This window comes from Humulus lupulus, chromosome 3 (assembly GCF_963169125.1).
Source record: "Humulus lupulus chromosome 3, drHumLupu1.1, whole genome shotgun sequence".
Taxonomy (NCBI): domain Eukaryota; kingdom Viridiplantae; phylum Streptophyta; class Magnoliopsida; order Rosales; family Cannabaceae; genus Humulus; species Humulus lupulus.
In genome coordinates, this window is record NC_084795.1 from 129195816 (window position 1) to 129215444 (window position 19629).

General features: G+C 41.3%; 1 protein-coding gene across 1 annotated transcript; it reads right to left on the minus strand.

The window, feature by feature from the left end:
• Positions 1 to 18903: 18903 nt before the first annotated feature.
• Positions 18904 to 19383, minus strand: LOC133825042 (uncharacterized). The gene has a single exon (XM_062258041.1). The coding sequence runs from the start codon at positions 19381 to 19383 to the stop codon at positions 18904 to 18906; it is 480 nt and encodes a 159-aa protein (XP_062114025.1).
• Between the last annotated feature and the right edge of the window lie 246 nt (positions 19384 to 19629).

Consider the following 19629-nt stretch of genomic DNA (forward strand, 5'->3'; position numbering starts at 1 on the left):
TAAGTTGAGTTGGAAAAAATTATCAAGTAAAGATAGTCAATGAAAAAGCTGTAGAAATTTAAGTAATAACTCAAGAACAATGGCAGAACAACAATGGAGAAATCAATCTTTCATTCACTCTCAAGCACTTGCTACAGTAAATTTTCCAACCCCCTTTCAGGTGGAGTTAGAGTTCATTTTATAGTAGGCTCTAATGGCCCTGGGTACATGGTGGTCCAGGAGACCAAGTGGTACATAAGTACTTTGTCAGGATTGTGGTTCCAGAGGTTGTGGTCGTGCATCCAGTACAGGGGCAGGCGTCAGGAAGATGTCGCCACTACTTGTCCGTACCCATATCAGAGGAGTGGTGGCAGACGTAGTGGTGCAGGTGGTAGTGGTGTCGACTCTGACTCCTGGTCGTAGACGTACGAGCCATAACTCCTATCCCAGCATTCCCACTCCCCCACTGGTACGGGTGTCCGTATTTCGACATACAAGGTCTTAAGGGCCGTACCCAGTATGAGATCGTACAAGTACGTTCCATTCAACTCATACCCGGGCCCCTAAGCATTGGGGTCCCAAGGTATAGGGAATGGGACACTTGGCGCGCATAAAGGTGGTGGCGTGAGGCGAGGCTCTCGGGTCCTTGACACGAGATGCCTGAAGCACCCCGAGGTCACCTGTGTGCATAAGTGATAGGCATGGGGCCTTGACAGATGGGTGCGAGGGGAGATGACTTCCTCGCAAGCCCCTTGGTGGCGAGGCTCCTTTGACGCGTGGCCTCATTCGCGAGGCCACCTGGTGCTTCGGGCGTGGCTGCGCGAGGCCGAGGGCCTGCTGGGGCGCGAGGCCACCTGGTGCTTTGGGCGTGCCTACACGAGGCCGAGGGCCTGCTGGGGCGCGAGGCCACCTGGTGCTTCGGGCGTGGCTGCGCGAGGTCGAGGGCTTGCTGGGGCGCGTACGATCACCTCGCGGGGCTCGGCCCTAGGCATGCGAGGCCATTGCGAGAGGGTGGTGGCTCTCGCGTCTCATGGCTTAAGAATACGTTGAGGCCTTTAAGGGACCTTAGCGCGCGTCTTGGTTCTTTTATGGGCGTGGAATATTGAGTGTCCACACTTGCCCCCCAGTCTAGGAGAGGACCTTTAGGTGCTTTTGTAGACTATTCTCCTTAATTCTTATAAATAGGCCTTGATGCATGGCCTATTATTTTCACCTTACTTCCTTGGCTTAGTGGTTTGGAGAATCCCTCCTTTTTCAAGAGGTAAGGGGTTCAATCCCCCACAATCTCACTTTTGCCATAGTTTCATTTATTTATTATTTTTTTTCACTTTTCTTTTTTACATAAGCTAATTTTTGGCATGTCTATTTGGAGGCTAACACATCCTTTTGGTCTATTCTTGCAGACACGTACTTTCGACCCTTTGGTGCTTTTCGTCCCTCGACCTCCTTTCGACCCCAACTACGCTCCATCTTAACCGCTTGAGGTATATTTTCTTTTTCCCTCACATTCATTGGGTCCAAATTGGCATTGCTCGGGATGGGGTACCTTGGCCTAAGCTTGTAGTGAGTTTGACCACATGCATGCCCCTCCTTTTTTATACCCTGTAGTGGGCCATTTAGGACGTTTGCACCTAGAGATATTAAGCCTATTCCTTTGTGTTTTGTAGCCACCCCCTCATTTATACGTGAACCCCTTCTCGCTTTCGGGACGAGGTCTAATGGCCAGTGACGGCCCGTCCGACACACCTCTGGGGGCTGAGTTTATTGACCTGTCCTCAGACTCAGAGTCCCCTGAGGGAAACCCTCACCAGGACTATGACTCCTTAAGGCAGGCCCGCATCCGTCATCTTGAGTACATGGCTGAACTTAGGCGTAAAATTTGGGTAGTGGAGAGCGAAATTGACTCGGTGTCGAGAGGAGACGGAGCACCTTCCCCCCCAGACCTTAGTGACCATGTAGCGAGCCTTAGGATGACCCTTTTTGAATTGCAGTGGGAGTTGGAGTTTATGGAGGGACACCTTCCGCCTGAGCCTTCCAGCCCATCCTCGCCTGATGACTGTCATGGGGCTGCCTCTGCTTCTCCTCAGCCCCTAGTCTCAGTTTTTCCTAGCTTAGCACTTCCGCAGTCGCTCCCTCGATGGAAGACTCTTGCTAGGAAGAAAAAATGGAGGGTCAAGTGTTCTGTCTCTTCCTCACATTTTTCTTTTGATTTTGCAGATATGCTGAGGGCAAGACGACAGGTATCTACCCAAGAGCAGGACGACGCCCCTTTACTAGCGTCCGAGCTGGTGTCGCATGTGTCCGAGAACAAACTGATGGACCTCGTCGATCATTATCGCGTCCCTCCAGATTATGTTCTATACGCCCCTAGGCTCGGCTTCGTGGCCCTCAGTGAGCACATTCTGAAAGCGGGTGGTACCATCCCGTTGCACCCATTCTTTGTTGCGGTCCTCAACTACTTCGACCTTGCTCCGCTTTAGCTGGCACCCAATGGCTGGCTGACTTTGAGCTGCCTTTTCATTGCATATATGAAACTGTTGAAACGCGCCCCTACGGCAACTGAGGTGCATTTCCTCTACAACCTCATGCCTCTTCACAATTCAAAAGGCTTTTACTACTTACAAAAAGCCAACAACAGGGCCTCTTTGATAGAGGGTTCAGTGTCTAACCCGGGGGCTTGGAAGTGGGACTTTTTCTTTGTGGAAGGCCCACTCTCCGTCCGTGAGCATTTCCGGGCCACTCCTAGTAAGTACTCTGAGCATCATTTCCTCTTTCTTTTTTCTTTTGCTTTTACAACTTATGGTTTCGTGCCTTACGCCAACATTGACTATGGCGCGTATTATGCAGAGCAATTCGCCGAACCCATCGTCATCGGGTCGGAAGCGAAAGACATGAGAAGGTTCCTTAGCGCTGATCCTGCCACAGAAGAGGCAGCACACCTTTTCACCGTGAAGAATCTGAACCGCCACAAGCTATCTCCTGTCTCTGACCCCAAGTTGCTGTGGGCCATCTCTGGGTCCATGAAGACGAAGGAGGCCTTGGCCGAGCCTTGCCCAGATGACGATGAGGATGAGGAAGAGCCGGAAGAAGCCCCTCTTGACCGCGAGGGATCTCACCAGCTACCTCAATCTCCTGGGGGATGCCCCCCGTGTGCCTCCTATGATCCGGACATAGCTCCTCGTTCTCCAGGCCAGCAGGCCGTTCCAGGGTGTTATGTTTGCCCTGACCCTGAGGGTTACGACGCCTTCACTCAGGCTCCTCTCAACCTCGGACCATCGGGGACTTATTATGCCGAACTTCCGTAGCCTCCCTCTGATCTACCAGATCCTCCATTTTCCACCTTCACCGCGCCCCCTCCCGTTTCGGCGAGTGGGTCGTCCGTCCTCATCCAGCCCGGTGCCCCTGGTGCGGATGGGGAACCCTGGGTGACTCGGATGGCGACGTCTTATGGGCAGCGATACATCCAACTTGCCTCGAGCCTCCCCGTATCTGACTGGAGTGGCCTTGGGAACGTTGCTCAGACGGACCTTGGGGAGAACCTAAGGCGTACCATGGCTTGGGTGAGTTCCTCCTCGCGTCGGCCCTATTATGTATAGGTGTTTATGTACATGTCTTTTGCTTTTGTCACTTATTGTTGCTATTGTTAACTTTTTTGTGCAGGCCTGTACGGTGGCTATGCGGTTTGCCGACATGTCTAGCAACCTCTCCGCGTCTACTGCTGAGACGGACTGCCTTACAGCCCGGGTCCATGAGCTTGAGAAAGAGCTTGAGAAAACCCAGTCTGAGCTGAAGAAGGTTCGGGCCGAACTTGCCACCTCGTCGGGAAGGAAGCTGAAGGCGGTTGCCAAGGCCAAGGCGCTGAAGGACCAAGTTGCCAGCCTGAAGAGCGAACCTCAGGCGACCAAGGGTATCGTGATAGTGTCGCAGGAGAGGGTTACTTATTTAGAGGCCGAAGTCGAGTCTATCAGAGTCGAACTCTAGACTGCAAGGACCAATGTCGCTACGTTGCAGGAGTGAAATGCTTCCTTGGAGGCGGAGAAGACTACCACTGAGTACAGGTCCATAGACCGTACCCTTTACAACGTATGGAGGCAGGATCCCAATTTTGACTTCTCTTCTTTTGGTGACATGCCGTCGCTCGAGCGGCCATGTGGAGCACCCATGGTAGGAGGCCCTGAAGTAGTCATTTCATAACTTTTGTTAGCTAGCCCACCATGGGTGTACGCTTTCTCTTTTCTTTTTTTCTTTGACGCTGTAATACCATTATCACTACTACTTTTCTTTCGTAACTCTTGTACCATCTTCAAAACTTTCTTTTTCAATGTATATATACATGTGTTGCTATTTATCTCTTATTCTACTGCATTTGAGGCCCTTTTAAGCCTGTATGAGGGGGTTTGGTTGGTTCCCCTCTTCTATTTACCAGGCTGGAGGTCCTTTGGAGCCCATGTGAAAGGGTTCACTGGGACCTCTTTTGGTGCCTCTTAATTACTCTTATAAGGATATTTTGACCCCTTGGGTCCTAACTGTCCTTTTATATATTCTTGCGCGCGCTTATTGTTTGTTGCGAGAAGCGTCCTTCTCGTCGTTATTCATAGTACTATTTTTGCAAGGGTCTCTTTTGGGACCCTTTTTGGCTAGACGGCTTGGCGGCCGCTCTAGACTTATTATTGTCGTTACCATATATTGGCTAGACGGATTGGTGGCCGCTCTTGACTTATTATTGTCGTTACCATATATATATTTTTTGCAAGTCCTTATGGCCTCCTTGATGCTCACAAGGGGTAGCTAATCCTTGTGATCCCAGGAGATGCCTTCTAAGGACTCTGCTTAAGGCCCTGATATAGGGGGTCCCTCTGGGATCTCCGCTAAATGGTCCTTTTTAGGGTCATGGTCCCTTTTGGGTCCTCCTAAGGGAGGGTTGTTTTTAGGATCCTCCTGGTAGAGGGTCCCTTTTAGGAGTCTCCTTCTTAGGAGGGCAAGGGGTCCTTTTTAGGATCCTCCGTCAGAGGGTCCTTTTTAGGAGCCCTTTTTGGGTTCCCCTTGCGGGCTGCTCCTGGTAGAGGATCCCTTTTAGGAGTCTCCTCCTTAGGAGGGCAAGGGGTCCTTTTAGGATCCTCCGTCAGAGGGTCCTTTTTAGGAGCCCTTTTTAGGTTCCCCTTGCGGGCTGCATGTTTTTGCCTCCTGTCCTGCCCCCCAAGTGCTTGGTGAAATTTATTTCGGCAGGTACTTTGGCTGATGCCCGCGTAGCGAATAAAAGTACATATGAAGTTGCAAACAGTTTCATTCATAACATGCGGTTTACAGCCAACTTTGTAAATAAAAAGGGGGTTACATCTAACTAGGAGGTTACCTAGGCAGCCTCTTTGATTCTTACTTACTTAAGCTAAAACAATGAAGAACAAACTAAACATAGGTTCTTTTGGCACTGAGAGCCGAAGCCTTGCTGGTACCACTTCTCGAGAGGCTCCGTAACCTGTGGGTCCAATCTTGTGTGGATCTAACTTGTGTGGGTCGCTCCTTCATACACAGCCATTGTCATTGGTATAGATGGTTTGGTGGCTGCGCGGAGGGACATGTTATAGCATTCCCTCGCTTCCTTCTGCTCCCCTTTCACACATGCTACTCCCCCAGGGGTTGGGAATTTCATAGCTAGGTGATACACAGAAGTTATCGCTTTCAATTCTCTCAGAGAGGGTCTCCCTAATACCGCATTGAAGGCTGAGGTGCACTCCACCACGACAAAGTTAGCCATTATGGTGGTTTGCTTGGGTTGCTCCCCCATGGTGAGGGCTAATTCGATTGTCCCTAGGGGTTGCATCGAATCTCCCGTAAACCCATACAAAGTCGTAGTGCAAGGCTTGAGGTGACGGAGGCTCAATCCCATATTTTCCAGCGCTGGTTGATACAAAATGTCTACGGAGCTCCCGTTATCCACCATGACCCGATGTACCCTCATGCTAGCGAGCTGGGCGGTTAGCACCAGAGGGTCATTATGAGGGAAATGCACCCCCTGCGCATCTTCTTCAGTGAAAGTTATTGAGTCATTCTCGCCCTTGAAGCTCTTCGGGGGTTGTTGCTCTAAACTTAAAACACAAGGTTGTGGACTTCGTCGGGCCTCCTTGGCATACCTGTCTCGCCCTTTCCTTGAATCGCCTCCGAATCTTGGTCCTCCAAAGATGGTCCTGACCTCTCCTTGCACTTCTGGAGCCACCTCACGTGCCCGCGATGCGGACACTCCTTCTTCTGGCCTCTGGCTGTCCTTGCGCACATACCTGCCCAAATGTCCTCTGCCGATGAGTTCCTCAATTTCCACCTTCAAATGATTGCACTCTGCGGTGGTGTGGCCGATGTCATTGTGATATTGGAAATACTTGTTGGGGTCTCTTTTAGATCGAGCTTTTTTTCTTGGCGGGGGCCTTTTGAAAGGGACCTGGTTTTCGTTCGTAAGGAAAATATCCTCCCTCGCGTGGGTGAGGTCAGTGTAAAAGGTGTAGGGGCTCTGCGTGCGCTCATCAGAGCGTTGGTGCTTCCGGGGTCGATCATCCCTCATCCCCTCATAAGTCCCCTTCTTCTTTGCACCGCTTTGGTTGTCCTGGACCGATGGTTTTGGGGGCGATGGGCCTTTTCTTGCTTTGAGGTTCTCGTGACCATCCTCCACGCGAATGTACTTTTGTGCCCGCTCGTAGAAATCATCCAAGTCTGTGACCTCTCTCTTGAGCATGTTATCCCATAACTTGCTCCCTGATCGTACTCCTGCTGTGATGGACATTTTTTAGCTCTCGGCGGGTCAGGCTTCCTACCTTAGCCACCTCCATGTTGAACCTGTGGATATAGCTCTTCAGACTCTCGTTTTCGTCTTGCTTCACATTGGCGAGGCTAGTGCCTGGCATTGTGTAGTCTCGCACAGTGTGGTGCTGCTGGAGGAACTCATCAGAAAGTTGCTGTCAAGATCGGATGGACCCCGGTCTAAGCCTCTTGAACCATTTGTACGCAGGTCCTTTTAATGTGACGGCGAAGCAATGACATCTCGCCCCGCTGCCAATTCCCCTCAGCTTCATTAGGTCGTTAAATGTGTCTAGATGATATTTCGGATCTGTGCTTCCTTCGTAGGGGGTCATGTGGGGCTCTTTAAAGTTGGCAGGGAGCCTGATGGCCTGGATCTCCCTGATGAAGGGTGACTCATGGTCAAACTCCTCATAAAAAATTCGACCTCCTGATGCGATGAAGATCTTGCTTCGCAAGCTCTTCATTTCTGTGTCCAAGTCCTGCCTTCTCTTGCTTAAGGAGTCCTTTAAAGCGGACGGGTTAGGGTCACCTCCCTCTTTGCCCTCCCGAGGTGCCACAGGGGGCGTGGTCCCTTTACCTGCCCTCTTTTTATTGAGCTCTTCCCGCAGATCTGAGGGGGCTCTCTTAGAGGTGACCTCGTCCTCGTTGCGAGGGGCAGCGTTGGTCCTTGGCTCTGGTTTCTGGGCCTGCTTCGGTGGTTCGGGATGTTCGCATCGCTTTGCTCGGGGGGTGTTACTGGTAGAGTGCCGGGTCCTCCCATCATCTACTGGTACGGTGGTCTCCACCCCCTCCTGACCTTTTTCCTTCCCCTTAGGCAAGGTCACGCTTGACTTACCCTGCAATAGGCCATTCAGCACCTCTTGCATGTTTTCCAGGGTGGTCTCCAACCTTTGGTTCTTACGGTGGAGCTCACGTATTTCTTCTTTATAGAATCGAGATTTCGAACTCGAGCTCACGGAATGGACCCGGGGATGCTTATCACGCCTACGGGTAGAAGGGCCCGGGTCCTGCCGGCGGGAGTTCGGTACCTGTGGTGACTTAGGGAGAGGGAACTCTTTAGTGTTTCCCAGTGGTGCTCTTGGAGGACTTTCACCAGGTGGAGCGGCCGGTGACGAGGCCACTCTATCACCTCCGTGAACCTCAGGGTCCTTCGGGGGCTCCACGTCTCTGGGTGGAGGAGCGTCCTTCATGGAGGCCTTCAGCTGGACTCTGTTCAGGTGAACCTCTACCTCTCGTGGCTCCCTGAGCCGCTTCGAACGTCTTGGCATTTCTTCTCGCCGAAAAAAATGGTAGAATAGTAGCTTGGAACTAACGTTCCCACAGACGGCGCCAAACTGTTGACGGTGAGAACTCGTCAACTAAGTTGAGTTGGAAAAAATTATCAAGTAAAGAAAGTCAATGAAAAAGCTGTAGAAATTTAAGTAATAACTCAAGAACAATGACAGAACAATAATGGAGAAATCAATCTTTCATTCACTCTTAAGCACTTGCTACAGTAAATTTTCCAACCCCCTTTCAGGTGGAAATAAAGTTCATTTTATAGTAGGCTCTAATGGCCCTGGGTACATGGTGGTCCAGGAGACCAAGTGGTACATAAGTACTTTGTCAGGATTGTGGTTCCAGAGGTTGTGGTCGTGCATCCAGTACAGGGGCAGGCGTCAGGAAGATGTCTCCACTACTTGTCCGTACCCATGTCAGAGGAGTGGTGGCAGACGTAGTGGTGCAGGTGGTAGTGGTGTCGACTCAGACTCCTGGTCGTAAATGTACGGGCCATAACTCCTATCCCAGCATTCCCACTCCCCCACTGGTATGGGTGTCCGTATTTCGACATATAAGGTCTTAAGGGTCGTACCCAGTATGAGATCGTACAAGTACGTTCCATTCAACTCATACCCGGGCCCCTAAGCATTGGGGTCCCAAGGTATAGGGAACGGGACACTTGGCGCGCGTAAAGGTGGTGGCGTGAGGCCAGGCTCTCGGGTCCTTGACATGAGATGCCTGAAGCACCCCGAGGTCACCTGCGTGTATAACTGATAGGCATGGGGCCTTGACAGATGGGTGCGAGGGGAGATGACTTCCTCGCGAGCCCCTTGGTGGCGAGGCTTCTTTGACACGTGGCCTCATTCGCGAGGCCACCTGGTGTTTTGGGCATGGCTACGCGAGGCCGAGGGCTTGCTAGAGCGCGAGGCGACCTGGTGCTTCGGGTGTGGCTGCGCGAGGCCAAGGGCCTGCTGGGGCGCGAGGCCACCTGGTGCTTCGGGCGTGGTTGCGCGAGGCTGAGGGCTTGCTGGGGCGCGAGGCCACCTGGTGCTTCGGGCGTGGCTGCGCGAGGCCGAGGGCCTGCTGGGGCGCGAGGCCACCTAGTGCTTCGGGCGTGGCTGCGCGAGGTCTAGGGCCTGCTGGGGCGCGTGCGATCACCTCACAGGGCACGATCCTAGGCATGCGAGGCCATTGCTAGAGGGTGGTGGCTCTCGCATCTCGTGGCTTAAGCATGCGTTGAGGCCTTTAAGGGACCTTAGCGTGCATCTTGGTTCTTTTATGGGCGTGGAATATTGAGCGTCCACAGGATGGATGGGAGTTTCCATTTTTAAGGATTCAATCTTATCTAGTTGACAATTTGCATGACAATAAGAAGAGGGAATCAAGGGAATTAATTTGGTCTAAGAATGGGAATTGGCTGGAGGGGGCCGGCTAGGGTAAGGGTTTAAGTGTTTGGTTTCCCTTTTCTTTTCCTCTCATCACCTTAGTGGCCGCCCAACACCATAGAGAGAAGCTTGTCTCTCATTTCTTTCTTACAATCCAAAATAGGGAGGCTAGGGTTCAAAATTCCCAAGAGGTAGAGGTAAAGTGTTGTTCTTATATTTTTCCATTGTCTCCAATTATCCTTCTATGTTATAAGCCAAGGATTTTTGGGGATTCATTGAACTAGGTTCTTTGTGGTGGGGCTAGAAAAAGATTCAAGAGCTTATAGTGAATTTGACCACCAAGCCAAGAGTATTCATGCTTTCAAATTTAGAAGAGGTATGATAGTGTTCTTTTATTTTTCTTTACTTGTTCCTTCTCCTTACCTTTCTTTCTAAGATTCTCAAATATGGATGCTTTGGGATGTTTCGCATCTAGATTCTTGTGATAAGTAGCGAAGGAGTCAAGAGACACGATATTTTATTATTATTTCTTCACTAAATTGTGCTGTCTTGATAATAAAAAATGCAAATTTGGATATTAGGAACATGCTCATAGGGTTCGCCCAAGGGTACTATAAAAAAAGTGTTGTGATTTATATTTTGGTTTTTTAATTTTATTCTTAAATTTTGAGTTATGAGCATGTTGTTAATTGTGATATTTTATGTTTTATGTTGCAAAGAATTCGACATGAGCACACATTATGGTTTAGGCTTGTTTTGATTTTGTTGTTGGTTTTTCACGATTAAATGTATTCTTGAATTGTTCAAGTACAGAAACATGTTAGGGTGATTTGTTAAAAAGTGTTAAAAATGATGATGAGTATATTTAAAATGACTTATGCTTGCTGATTTTATTTAATTTTATGGTGATTTGTAAAAATGATTTAAAAAGAAAGCAAAATATGTCTTAAATTCATATTTGAAACTAAGACAAGGAAAGGGTGTAATTTCATACATAAGTATTGTATATTTTTTTTCTTTTAGCGTAATACATGCTGAAATGCTTAAAAAAATTTAGTGAAACTCGCTTAAAAGTTGAAAATTTAAGTTTAAATAGTGCTTCAATTTGGTTTACTAAAATGTAAATAACATGAGCCATTTTACCAAGTTGAAATAATTATGAATAATATGCTTTTATGACCTAATAATTTTTTTTAAAAGAAAACAAAGTCACATTTTATTAGTATTTTTTTATTTTTCCAAATTAAAACAGAACTTTTATAAAGTTAATTAATTTTGCCAAATTAATTATTTTATAATTAATTATAATTTTTTCACATTTTCTTGTTTATTAAATAATAAACAAATATATTATTTTGAACAATTTAAGCTAAGAATTATATTAGTAAAATAAATTTTGTAATAAAATTTATGTATGAAACTGTATGATTAAATAGGAATAAATAGTAATAACTAAGTTGGTAATTTATTTTAATATTTAAAATGCTTGCTGCATTTTTGTGAAATTAACAAGAAAATAAAAGAATTAATATTACCAACTTTAAGCGAGTTTGAGATTAGTCTCACATACGCATGTTACATGGGTGAAAATGACATTAATCTTTTGTTATTTTATGTGAGGTTTGATATATGAATTAAGTTGTGTGCAACTTGTGTAAATAGAAGCCACGTGTGCATGGGTCATGCACACGTGGGGTATGCTTATATGATATGCTTATTTTTACTTGATATTAAGTGTTGAGAGATTTCTACTACGCAAGTGTACACAGTCAAGCAAGTAATAATAATAGAAGTAAAGTAGCATTCCCATAGAGAATTGATCTACTAATTACCAAACTTGAACTTTAATTTCAATTTGACTAACGAAAATTGAGTGAAAATTAACTACTAACAATAAACTAGAAAAGCATAATTAAATTAATGAAATTTAATAGAGAAAATATTAGAGCATTTTAACTTCATAAACCTTCAATTCTATTTAAACAATAATACAAGTAATATGATTCTTCTAACTACGATTATAACAGGTTACTATTGACAATTCTATTATCTTTCAAGATATAAAATATTCAGTTTACTTGTAAATTTTCTACATGTCTATAATAAATTCTACACATAAACCACATTAAGAACAGAAACCTAATTGCAACACAAACCAATTTGATACTTTCGTTCTAAATTGAAATTTGTCTATTGCCTATTGCTATTCCAATTCTCGTTTTTTCAGATGTTGAATTAAAACCAAAAATCATGCAAAAGATTGCAAGTCAATTACAAGCATTACACATAAGAGCAATAGAGTATCATACATTCAAGAAATCATAGAAATTGCATTAAAGATGAAAATAATATCCAGTGACTACTTTAAAATACTCTAAACAAGAATTTAGTTCATAATATTAAACATAATTGCATAAAAATAATCTAAAATTGAAAAGCATAAAATAATGAAATAAAACTAGTGAAATCTTGCTCCGTTCTTTCTCTACACCGTCCAGAGCCTTCTCCGTTTTCTCTATAAAAATCCTTTTTATATTTCCACGAAAAAGCCTACAAAATTACATGAAAATTTCAAAAATGCCCTCGTGCTGATAAATTGCCTCCCATGCTGCGATATATCGCATGCACCATATTCTCGATACAAACGCAGAGTCTCTGTTATCGTTTCACTCTCTGCGAAAAATCCATATTCTTCAAGTAGCGATATATCGGGCAAGATAGGCGATATATCGCATGTCTTGAATTTCTGAAACTTAGCCAATTTCGACTAATTACGAAGATTTTTAATTTAAAAACTCAGAATTCGCATACTAATCAGAATTATAGTGACAAAGTTCACAAGTTCACAAAACAGATCAAATACGTATTTTCACTTGTGAAAAACAATGAAATCAAACCGAAAAAGTTATGAATAAGTGTATATTTTGTACGATTATTGTTGGAAAAACATTTAGAGCACGTAGCGAAATGAGCGTGGTGGGTCCATTAGTATAAGAACAACAACAATAAAAAAATTTCATTAATCATATAAACAGTTTATATGACCAAGAAAACAATCTAGAAACATTAACCTACAATATTATTAATCATGCAACAAATATATAAATATACAATATATTTATATATAGCATGCAAACACAAAAAATTCAAGAACATATACAATTACCTCTTGAAGCCTGTCAAGTTTCCTTGAGTCTTTTCATATATTTTTTGATATTCCTATCCAAAGCTTTAAGTACTCAAACCATAATCTTTCGCAGTGTTCTCTACACCTCAAGATGTGTGTGGGAACACAGAGAACATGAGTTTGTATTTTTAGGAATCACAAGTATTTCTCAACGCATAAGAACTTGGATTATGGTATGAGAATGGATAGAATAAAGAAGAAGAAAGAAAGAGTTTTTGTCTAACAAAAACTCTAAGAACTTTTCTGAATTTCATCTGATGTATGTGGTGTATTGTGTTCTCTACTTTTCTCTTTATTTTATATCATATATATAGAGATATTTCTATTAACTTATGATTCCTAATAATAATAATAATATAAAAAAGTATCATAACGATGATAGGATTTGATTTAGGTAAATATCTAACCAAATTTTAAAAACTATTTTCAAATTATTAAATAATTAAATAAATAAAATTAAAACTACACTGATACAATATCAGTATATGTGGTACATGCATGGCACAGTCTCTAGACTGTGTCATGCGTGAGCCATTATTCCTTTTTCAGGGATTTTGCATTTTTCTTTTATTTAATTATTTAATTAAAATCAATCTTCCACAAAATAAGATATTTATCTTTTTAAGGAAAAAATGACAACCATATTTCAAAATTTAAATTTTAAATTCAAAATTCATATTGATGATCACCATTATCATCATCTTTTAAAATTAAATAAATCAAAAACTATTTTTTGACTACCAATTTTATTTTCTCCCACTCAAATAAAATAATTAATTTATTCATTTCTATATATGAAATTTGAAATTTACATATTTAAATTAATAAATATATTTTAAAAAAATTAATAATTAATTCTAAATTAATTAGTCAACCTCAATTATCATATAATTGCATACTTGACTTGAAGAATAAAATTCTTCTCAAATTCTAAAATTACAGTTATACCATTGTATCAACTCGTACCTTGATATCGTGTTGATAGAATCACCATGGGGACCTATGGACTTATAATATCAAGCTCCAATAAATAATAGATTACTATTCAAAGCTCTTTGATTAAATAATCATATTTATTAATCTCATGATTACTCTACTATAAATATGAAATTGATCTCTTGATAATTATAGACATATATTTACTAAGTACTTTATTAAAGAATAAAGTGTCCGTTGATATAATCATTACATACAATGTTAATCATCTATTAATGATTCATAATTAAAAGGGAATAAAATTACCGTTTTACCCTTTAGCTATATCTTGTTCCTAGAGTACCATTAACTTTACTAGTGAAGGTTGTGTCACAACAAGTTTGCGATGTGAGCGCTCATAACCTTTTCAGTTCCAAAAGTCAACCCAATAGGGAACCATTATTCAATCTATAAGAAGGTATAGATTCCATATCTGTTAAACTACGTCCCCAGCCATATTTATCATTGAGTCCCCAAAACAATTGTTCTTAGCCTGATCATTCTAACAAACCTTAACACATGAATCAAAGGATCATATGATATATATAGGAGTTCATAGCAACCTCAGGATTAAGATCATCGTGTATATGATCATCATTTGATGTGTTTGATTAATACTATGAAACTGTGTTTAAATACGAATTAACAAATCACATCTGGTCCAATTCTACATACTCTCAGCATGCAAAGTACCTCCACTAAAGTGTCATAGTACACTAGTAACCCAGATATAGGTCACATGTATTCATAATACTAGTAGACCGTAGTAGCAGTAATTAATCTAAAGATTCCATAACTTTATTTTACAGCGAATTGTTTTAAGTTTATTATCTTAATCTCGATCCTCTCATACCAATATGAGATTAAGAACACATAGATAAACTTTGGAATTTTCTTACATTTACTTAATATTATCAATATAATATCAGACATAGTCTATATATATAATAATTCAATTCAATTATTTATTTCATTTAAAATATTTGTCAACTACAATTGCTTTAAGGGCACTATTTCCAACACTTATCACACCCCAAAATTGACTGATTGCTTGTCCTCAAGCAAACAAAAGAAAGAACAAAGATAAGACTCAAAACTACAAATAACCATTAGATAACTTAACTTCACAGAAAAATTTAAACTTAGACTAGGGGCATAATTTTCTCAAAACACCAACTCTTTTTCAATCGTTCAACCAATGCTTCAGACCATGCGACTAGAATTTCAACCTATCAACAATTTCTCTAAACATTGTCATTAATGTAAATACATATTTCATTTCACAAATATTGTACACAAGATAATTCTACAAGTAACAAAATTAATCCAAACCACAACCCGATTAAAATTCACCATAAGCTTGCTTAATTAACTTGTCTCCACTAATATAAAATCTATATCAAGTAGATCAAAATGAATTTGTTAGGCTTATTGCAGTAGGCTTAGGTAAAGTTAGATAAATAATTATTTAGGCTCATAAATACCATACGCATATAAACCAACAAACCAACTAATTTTTTCAATCCATCACACCACAAAAAATCCTTTTTACACGTTTAGAAAGAGAGATTACATACCTGCATCATTCATTTTTTTTTCAAACTTATCATTTTTCTCAAATCACACTCTCCCAAACTTAATATTTTTCATATATTTTTGAATTTTTGAGGAATGTGATAATCATAAGCATAATATGTTTTTAGTTTTTTTTTCATAAAAAATTTTCTTACAAGAAATCATAAACTTCTCTCTCTCTCTTTATTTTGTACAATCATACTACATACAAAACACACCAAAACTTCACCATTTTCCACTCCCCTATCCCACAATTTATATGCTCATGATACCAAAGGAAAAGGAAAAATAATAAAGTTTGGAAATTTTAGGCTCAACATAGTACAATCAAGAACAAAAACTAAAGTTTTAGGCTCAAAAAGGGTAACTAAGGATACAATTTTCATTTGTTAGCTTGAAAGGCTCAAACGTTCCAAAGAATGCCTAAATCATCTCTACTTAACACTTCATTCTGAATTTCGTCTCAACAAATTAACCGAGCAAGTTCTAGCTTATTTCAATATCCACCAAACATACCATATCCCACAATACTTGTAAACTCATATCATGTAAAGCAAAAATTAAATGAAACACATATAATACAAAAAATGACAATACTGAGATCAATTATCAACAGGTCAAGCACACACTCTACATAACCAAAGCATCAATCCAACAACATCAAAGAATTAGTTAGCATATTAAATCATCGAAGCCCTACTTGTGTTAGTCAATATTTGTTTCGTAAAGTCATCCAACAGTCGAAAATAAAATCTAAATTAAACCATAGAAAAGCCAAGAAAAATAATTAAAAGAAAAGCAAAAGAAAATAAACTGTCCCCCCAAACTAAAATAAATAGTGTCCCCACTATTTCATTGTAACCCAAAGAAACGAAAAAAGAAATCATAAACCTGACAACAGAATCTTTATTCATCATCCTCTGAATCTTGGGGTGATTGATATGGTTGGCGTAATTCTATAAGACATTGTGGAAAGTCATGAAATCTCGTATATCACGCAAATTCCCCATAAAAATATGCCATGTAGTTTTTCATGTGGAACTGACGATCTCTAATATCAGCCTGACTATGCAGTAACAACTGTTGTTGCCTCTCTAAGCCTTCAATGTCTTGCTGCATGCTGCCTTGAAATGGTTTTCTCATTTTCTTTTCGACCTCGAAGAATTAGGTTGTTCATCTATGGGTGGCAATCTCAAAAGACTCGGATACGCAAGCTCATATCCCAAGCTAGTTGGCCTAGGAACACCACCATAATTTTCATCTTGATGCAATACTGACAGAGGACTGATTATAAGGGATTGTTCACAGACTTCATTTATGTTCATGAGCACCCCTTGATCCTTGCATAAACTTGTGATCAAAGAACCATGGTCATGGCCACCAGATGTGGCCCCTCAAACAATATAGCTAATACTCTCATTGATAAGCCTCCCCACATTTATGGACTTCCCCAAGTATATACAGTGTAACAGGTATAATCTTTCGACTGTGACCTCCATCTGTTTAGTTGAAGGCATATGAGTACTTATGAAAAACATATTCCAAAGCCTCCCATATGGACTTAAACATGTGGCCTTGATAGAGTGCAGAGTTACCATGTCACTTCCCATTTTGTATGTTGTTGACGCCGTTTTTCGTCAACAGATAAAAGAAGAGCACAAAAACAATGAATAACGATGGCCAAACGAAACAAACAAATCAAGCACACGGTTTTTTACGTGGTTCAGCAGTTAAATCTGCCTAGTCCACGAGTCTCTGTTATTAATCTTAAGATTATCTCTGAAAAATTATTTAGCATGAATTCTCCAGAGTTTTCTCTCAAGGATCAGAATTTCGGTCCCTTACAATGGTGCATGGCTTCTCTATTTATAGAGAAGGATGCAGAATACTATCCCACATATTTTGGGTAGTTACTCTTTTGTGAATAAAATAAATGGCTTTAAATGCCTATAATCAGATAAAAAAGGAAACGTCCCTGAAGACCAGGAAACGCATAACTGACTAAATAATATCCCATGATTCTTGGGGATTTACATCAATAAATGAGGATTACATCTCATGTTTACAATACTTGTAGATATTCAAGGTGGTTATAGCGTATCTCCAAGGCTTTAGCATCTCAGGTTTCACGTCATTGTGCGAGCCACTGAAATCTCCCGAGCTAACATTGCTTTCGAGATAGTACATCGAGCTCAAGACCCCTGCTCCAAAGTTGTTCCTGAAGATGAGGGTGTTCTCAGAGCTACCTTTCGAGATCGAGATCATTTCGAGGTCACCACATTCGAGATCATATATCGTACTTTGCAGACTCGATATACCATCCTGGAGCATACCCCAATCCTTGCGAGACCATTTGTTGCGAACTCAGCTTTCGAGGTCACATTCACTATGGCTCGAAATCTGGGTATAACATATGTTGATCCTGGTTTAGTCATTTCTCTCAAAATCATATCATAATCCTTCTCATTCATTCTCGCTTGGTAATCATCATCCCAAGGATCATTGAGGCCATAGAACCTACTTATAACTTCTGGAGAATAACAAACCTTTTTACGTAAGCATTGGCATAGAATTCCCTTACCAAGCCTATGTTTGCCATACACTTAGGCTCACACAATTGCTGCCAATTTCTATTAATAATCATCTGCGAGAGGATTCCATCCAACTCAATTGGGCGAAAATGAGACTCCACAATCACTATTTCATTCTGCACAATCCATTCCCCAAAATTTTTATGAGCAGTGGGGTTGACAAAAGTATGAGGAATGTTCACATTTTCTCTTTGGACGGTGGACATAGTTTTAGCTTTCTTAGGTGTCATTTGTCTTCTTCAATCACAATAACAAAGACCAAAGTTGCTCAACTCAAAAACACACAAAAATCCCAAAAAATCTTCAAAATCGTTCACTCGGGACTTTTATTGAACCCTTGATATGCAATCTTCAAAAATACTCCAAACACACTCAAATGACACCCGAAATTTCTCCCAAACTTGCAGAATAATCTTACAACAGTATAATAGCAAAAAAAAAAAAAAAACCACACGCCAATCTAACAACAAATCTCAAAATCATTTCACTACTCAAAAATTTAACAAAAAACTTCATAACACAACAATGTACCTTGATATTCTTAAGGATGATGATGAAAAATTTATTGAATCGTCGCAAAATCTAAACCTTGATGCTTGATGGAGGTGATTTGATGAAGAAATGTGAGAAAATGAAAATAAAATGGGAGAGAAGAAAGGTCTTTTTCAGTTTTGTAGTATTTGGGGTCGAAATGGGGTTTTATTGAGGTGAAAAAACTGATATAAGGAAGTCACATGCTCATCACGTGACCCTTAAGAATTTGAAAACTGCAACAAGCGATATATGACCATAAGCAATTTATAAAATCATCATTCTTTGTCCAAAATGGCAATATTTCGCCATGAGAACCACCAATATATTGCAGCCTATTCCACAACTACCGATATATCGCAATTGGTTGGCAATATATCTCCTGGGCATATGAGAAAATTTGTTAGAAAAATTGAAAAAAAAACCAATTGAATCTGTTGTCTAGGCGATATATCGCCTAAACGCAATTTTTTTTTTCATTTTCTTTTCTCTCTTTTTTTCTTCACGCTTTTCCTAGTTCAATTAGACTAAACAAAACAATTGTAATAAAATAATAATAATAATAAAACTATGGGTTGCCTCCCATAAAGCGCTTTATTTAACGTCTTTAGCTAGACATTGCAACTCGGTCTCAACTTTGACTGTCCACCAGTCTAATATTCAGATTCTTTTCAATTCCACCACCATAGTAATGCTTCAAGTGTTGTCCATTGACTTTGAACACCAAAGAATTACCTTGTTCAATCTCAAAAGCCCCGTAAGGAAATAATTTTGTAACAATAAATGGCCCTGGCCATCGAGACTTCAATTTTCCCGGAAACAACTTGAGACATGAATTAAATAATAGTACCTTATGGCCCACCTGAAAATTTTGATTGGCAATATTGTAGTCATGCCATTTCTTTGTCTTCTCCTTGTAGATTGTTGCATTCTCGTAGGAATCATGACAGAATTCATCTAGCTCATTCAGTTGAGCTAACCTTAATGCTTTCGAAGCTACCGGATCCAAATTCAGCTTCTTTATGGCCCATTGCGCCTTATGCTCAACTTCAAACGGCAAGCGAGAAGCTTTAGCATATTCAAGCCAGTAAGGAGACGTACCATTTGGCATTTTAAAAGTTGTCCTATAAGCCCATCATGCACCATCAAGCTTGTTGGACCAATCTTTCCTATTGGCTTGCACCATCTTCTCCTAAATCAGCTTAATTTCACGTTTTGACACTTCCTCTTTCCCATTTGACTGTGGATGACATCCCAATGCCATATTGTGTTTAATTCCATACTTTTCCATTAGGGAGTCGAAAATCTTATTGGTAAAATGAATCCCTTCATCACTTATGATTGCTCGAGGTGTTCC

Excerpts from the sequence above, each read along its gene's own strand:
- LOC133825042 (XM_062258041.1), bottom strand. The coding sequence starts at position 19,383 with ATGCCAAATGGTACGTCTCCTTACTGGCTTGAATATGCTAAAGCTTCT.